This window comes from Rutidosis leptorrhynchoides, chromosome 1 (assembly GCF_046630445.1).
Source record: "Rutidosis leptorrhynchoides isolate AG116_Rl617_1_P2 chromosome 1, CSIRO_AGI_Rlap_v1, whole genome shotgun sequence".
Lineage (NCBI taxonomy): Eukaryota > Viridiplantae > Streptophyta > Magnoliopsida > Asterales > Asteraceae > Rutidosis > Rutidosis leptorrhynchoides.
The window spans coordinates 589,795,937-589,801,157 of NC_092333.1; the positions used below are offsets into that span (position 1 = coordinate 589,795,937).

Consider the following 5,221-nt stretch of genomic DNA (forward strand, 5'->3'; position numbering starts at 1 on the left):
ATTCCTATATGCTAAAAGAACAACCAACTTTGGCCGTTGGCTCACCACATTACACTCAATGTACAAACTTTATAGGAGTAAAAAGTGTAAAAAAACTATTTTATTAAAAACACTTCAACAAACTTCCCCAAAATTTTTAACGGACCGTATCTTCCCGCTCCCTAACAGTTAAATTTCTCCGACATCACCGTTTGAAATAAATTCACAAACGCAACGCAACTAACTACACGCGAAACGGATGCTTTTTAATAAACGCTAAATATTTCGACCTATGTGCCGTAGATATATATATATATACACACACACGTATGCTAAACAACCCAAACTAACTATATCATATGGTTCCGTCCCCCTTTTTTACGCAATATTCTCGGCGTAAAAAAAGCGCACACCATTAAGTATACTAGGTATTGCCCACGTGTATCCAAACACACCCGCAACAACACGTTTTTAATTATGTAAATACATAACGCTATTTTAAATATGAATATGCAACCCGAAAGGCCCCACCGCATCGTGCGGGCCGATGCAGCTCTAGTTCATTCTAATGCTAAAGGCTTATGGCCAGAAAAAAAAAGTCTTTAGCCACAAGGGTTATCGAACTGAAAGTCTGAAACTAACGAAAGACCAAATTAACACAATATTCGACTCCATCATTAATTAACATCACAAACAAATGAAGAAAATGCTTTGTTAACAATATCGAATCGTACAACACATCATAAGCTGATCCAAGTTCAGAGCAAGCAAGCAATCAATTCATATTCAAACAACGTATCGGTAAGTGACATAACGGCCAGCAGTCTCACTGGGTCGAATAATTTTCACAACCTGCCCACGTTTTAGCCCATAGTATCTAGCAACTGGATCAGTCACTTGAATACGAGGTAGCTGTAAACATTTCACAATTTGTCACATACACAATCACGATACATTAAGGGACAAGAAAAAAAAAAGAACCGTGAACTGACCTGTGTTTCTTTGACTGTGTATCTCTGGAGTAAACCCTTCTTCTCTTCACTTGTAAGAACCTGATGCTCAGGCACTAGCACATGGTTTTTTACGTTCACCAACAACTCCGCTTCCTGCAGTATTTGAATTAGATTAAATTAAATATATAAACGTTATTGCACCCACTTGGTACTTGTTCAGCTTCAACTTGTATTAATATAGGCAATCCCTTTCATACAGAAATGGGTCAAATTGGTTGTACAGGTAAAATACGAGGATTACAGCTACAAAGAAAACATGTCATGTGGGTCATCTGGCCCAATATTGTAATTTTTAGTCTTGGATAATCTTGTGATGCCAAACACAAGATCTATTAGAAAATCTTGGCATTCAGATTTCAGCAACACTCGTATTGTACACACGTGATCTATTAGAAATTCAACATGCTATAGAACTTGAGTCTAACATCCTAGAGAACGATTTTATTCAATTAAACACTGGCAGATGCTTATACATTGTCAACAAGTTACATAACCTAACTAGTTTTAACCCGTGAATACATGGAGTTTACAAAGATCAATTTATAAAATAATAGTGTGCACCCGCAAATTCGTGGAATTAATAATTAATTGAATTGAATAGTAGGAGTAATTAATATGGTGGTCCGATGGTGATTCGGTTGTCTGGTAGTGGTCCAGTTATTCGGTGGTGGTCCAGTGGTGGTCAACTGTTCCGGTGGTGGTCTGTTGTTCTGGTGGTGGTGGAATGGTGGTCCGGTTGTCCGGTTGTGGTGGTGTGTGGTGGTGATGGTCGGTGAAGTAATTTAGTTTGTTAAAAAATCAATGGTTGAGATTCAAATAAACAAATGAGTGGTTGATATGAGAAGAGAGACAATTTTGACATCATCACCGATAAATAAAGGGTGATGATATGTACACAACTCATTTTTGTTTTGTACACAACTTTCATGCTTTACAGTATTGCTTTACAGTATTGTACAGCACAACACTGTAAAACATGATGGTTGTACAACACTGTAAAACATGATGGTTGTGTACATAACAAAAATGGGTTGTGTACATATCATTTCCCATAAATAAATGGTTGAAATTTGTAACTGAGAGCTATTAAAATGTTCAAAATTCAATCTTTTCGAAAATTATGATATAACTACCACTTTCTTTTTATATATAGTGAGAAGAGAGATGAGATGAGATGAGAAGTGAGATTAGACTAGTTAAAGAGTTAGGGAGGCCAGACATGCTTTTATAAGCTAAGCAGCAAATAAAAGGCCCAAAGCAGGAAATATTAGCCACCGCCTGATTTACATCTTGTTTTAACTTTGTTACCCGCATCTCGAATTTCTCAACCGATGATGCTTATGTTTCACTTCATGTACTCCATTTACCAAACATCCAAAATTATGAAATCATAGATTCTTATTTCCAAGCATTTCACTACTGTAGAAAGTGGCGAAAATAGGTAGGGGAGGAGGGGCACCTGCCCTTAGTGGATTTTCAATTTTTAGTGCAAAAAATTTGAATTTTTCATTTTGCCCGTGGGATTTTTTTTTGCCCGAAAAACTTCATATTTTGCCCCCTAAGCCTCCAGATTTTGCCCAAAAACATCCATATTTTGCCCAAAAGCCTCCATATTTTGGCTAAAAAAGTTGCTACGCTTTTAAAAATTTTTCACCCCCGGTGTAAATAAAATCTGTTTCCGCCACTGACTGTAGATATACAGTTACAAGCAGTCTACATATCTAATCTCATTCAGCAACACAGCATCATTAGCAAAAAGCATGTATTGAACTCCAAAAACATTAGATGAAACTTGCATAGTTAGATGATGACCACCATAAGACTACTAACTGACTGGGAGTTTTCACTTTAACCTCTCAGCATATAGAGGTCAACTACTTGCCCCATGTATACCACATTACCACCCCATATATAGATTATAAACTAAAGAAAGAAGTTGCCTAAGGAACTGAACACCTATAGTAACAAAGCAAAGCTCACCTGAAAAACCTCCAAGTGAAATTTTGTTGATATCTCACTTATACAAGTTCGGGCAAAAGGAGTTAGATTTTGCTGCACAACCAAGATTCCTCGGGTAACATTCTCTGACTTCATACGGTTGATATAATTCTTTATCGTCTTGACTCCAACTTTTGCTTCCTCAGGAAAGAAGACGTATATCTGAAAGATAACCACCCATTCAAATATCTAAGTATAGTCACTGTTAATAGAGAGGATCATAAAGAACCACCTTCAGATTAACACTTTCATCAACTCATTATAAAAAAAAAAACTCGTCTTACTACAATAAAATATCAGAAATAGTAAAATTGAGACATGCAAGAAAAACATAATACTAGAAAGAATTAGCAACACCGAGTACGCATGGTATATAAGTATATAACTCATCTTCCTCTGCAAGTTACACGAAGAAAGGGGAATCTTGTTCAAATTGTCAGGTACATATATGGACTTTATGGACAAGCCATTATTTTACACACAGACCTTTCTTTTCAAACGAAAAAAGTTCTCCGTCAATAATTACATACATTATGATTCGTTACTAACATGTTCTTTCTTTAAGTAGAAAAGACGTTGACTATGCTTTAGATATATCTGTCGGTACAAAGTACAAACTGCAAACATCCCTAATACACATGACCCTATACGGGACTTATCCCATAGTTAATAATAATTTCTCCATTCCTTCTTCAAAGTGTGACATATTAGCTTATGTAACTCATATACTCTTTCACTGCAACAAAATTGTCGAAGTTACTATAAAATAGAATCACAATGGCTACAGTTATCTGACTCATCGGGAAGAAGCTCGCTGCAAATGCATTGATACCCTATTTTCTAGACTACCATCACTTCACATACAGTAACCCAAAGAGATTTGTATACCAAGACACTTTCATACACAAATTACCCTATCAACCCTCAAAACTACCTATTTACTAACCTAAATCTTCATAATTTTAGAGTTTTTGGCTTTTCGCAAAGATTAAAAGCTATCTACATAATAAAACCGAGTAACACTAATTATTTCTTACCCAAATCAACCTATCAAACCTCAAAACTACCTATTTACCAACCCAAATCTTCATAATTTTAGGGCTTTTGGGTTTTCACAAAAACTAAAATTTATCTACATAATAAAACATCTAAACCGAGTAATACTAATTCTTTCTTACGCACCAAATTTACCATACTTTCACTAATTTTTTCCTACCATATACAGAACACGTATAACAAACCTTACAACTTCATGTAGCCCTAAAATAATTGCACAAATATGTAACAATAATCAATATCAATATCAATCAATAATTAAATAAAAAACAATAACAAAATACCTGTTCGGAGCTGTCGTTTTTTAACGATTTACTTATAACAATATCTTCACGTTTCATATTTTCACCATACTTTTGAATAAACTGTCTTCTATCCATCTCAAGCTCAAAATCACCAACTAAATAGTTTCTATCCTTCAACATCTCCATCACTGTCTTCCTTATTCTGTATAACCTCTTTATTTCATCCTCCGTCAACGCCGTCGACATGTTTCTGCGTTTTTTTTCAAATTAAAAAAAAAAATTGTATGAATATATCAATGAAGATCAAAGGCAGATACATTAATAGACACGAAAATTTATTATGAGAAGAAAAGGAAACAAAATTTGGGATAGATTGCTTACGATTACTTAATTAGGGATTGTCGGCAACGAAGGGGGAACTTTGTAGCTGCTGGAGCAAAATTTGTGTTGCTGAAAATAAGTTTGACTAATGGTCAAATTGGGGTTAATATTGCACACAAAGTATTGTTGACATTCTGCACCCTCAATCTTTAGTAATGTTTTGCTATATGCCCCTCGTAAGATTTTATTGTTTTTTTCTAACAAAAACTATTATGACACTTTTTTTTCTTTTTTTTTTGTCGTAAACGAGTAGTTATTCAAACGTTAAAAGATTTTTCTAACAACACAGTGCCATGCATTTCTATAATTATCACTATAAAGTCAATACATAAATGACTATTAGGTATGATATTTTAATGCGTCATAACGACAACTCTAAGACTGTTATCACAAAAATCTAAATAAAACATAGAACTTTTCGTTATATACATAGTGAAGTTTCTAAATATTGGAGAGGTGACAACCATCAAAGTGAAATCATGTTTTGATTACCGGTAAAACTAGTGGTTCGCTTTAGATGTGTGTCAAAACACTTGTACTTAATTGCTT

The 5,221-nt window shown here is 34.7% G+C and overlaps 1 protein-coding gene across 1 annotated transcript; it reads right to left on the minus strand.

Moving 5' to 3' along the window:
• Nucleotides 1–574: 574 nt before the first annotated feature.
• LOC139883355 (DNA-directed RNA polymerases II and IV subunit 5A-like) lies at nt 575–4,548 on the minus strand. Its single transcript, XM_071867544.1, has 4 exons — nt 4,331–4,548; nt 2,973–3,152; nt 972–1,085; nt 575–891 (listed from the first exon to the last, which is right to left on the minus strand). Exons 1-4 carry the CDS (start codon nt 4,535–4,537, stop codon nt 766–768), a joined length of 627 nt encoding a protein of 208 aa, XP_071723645.1. The 5' UTR covers nt 4,538–4,548; the 3' UTR covers nt 575–765.
• Between the last annotated feature and the right edge of the window lie 673 nt (nt 4,549–5,221).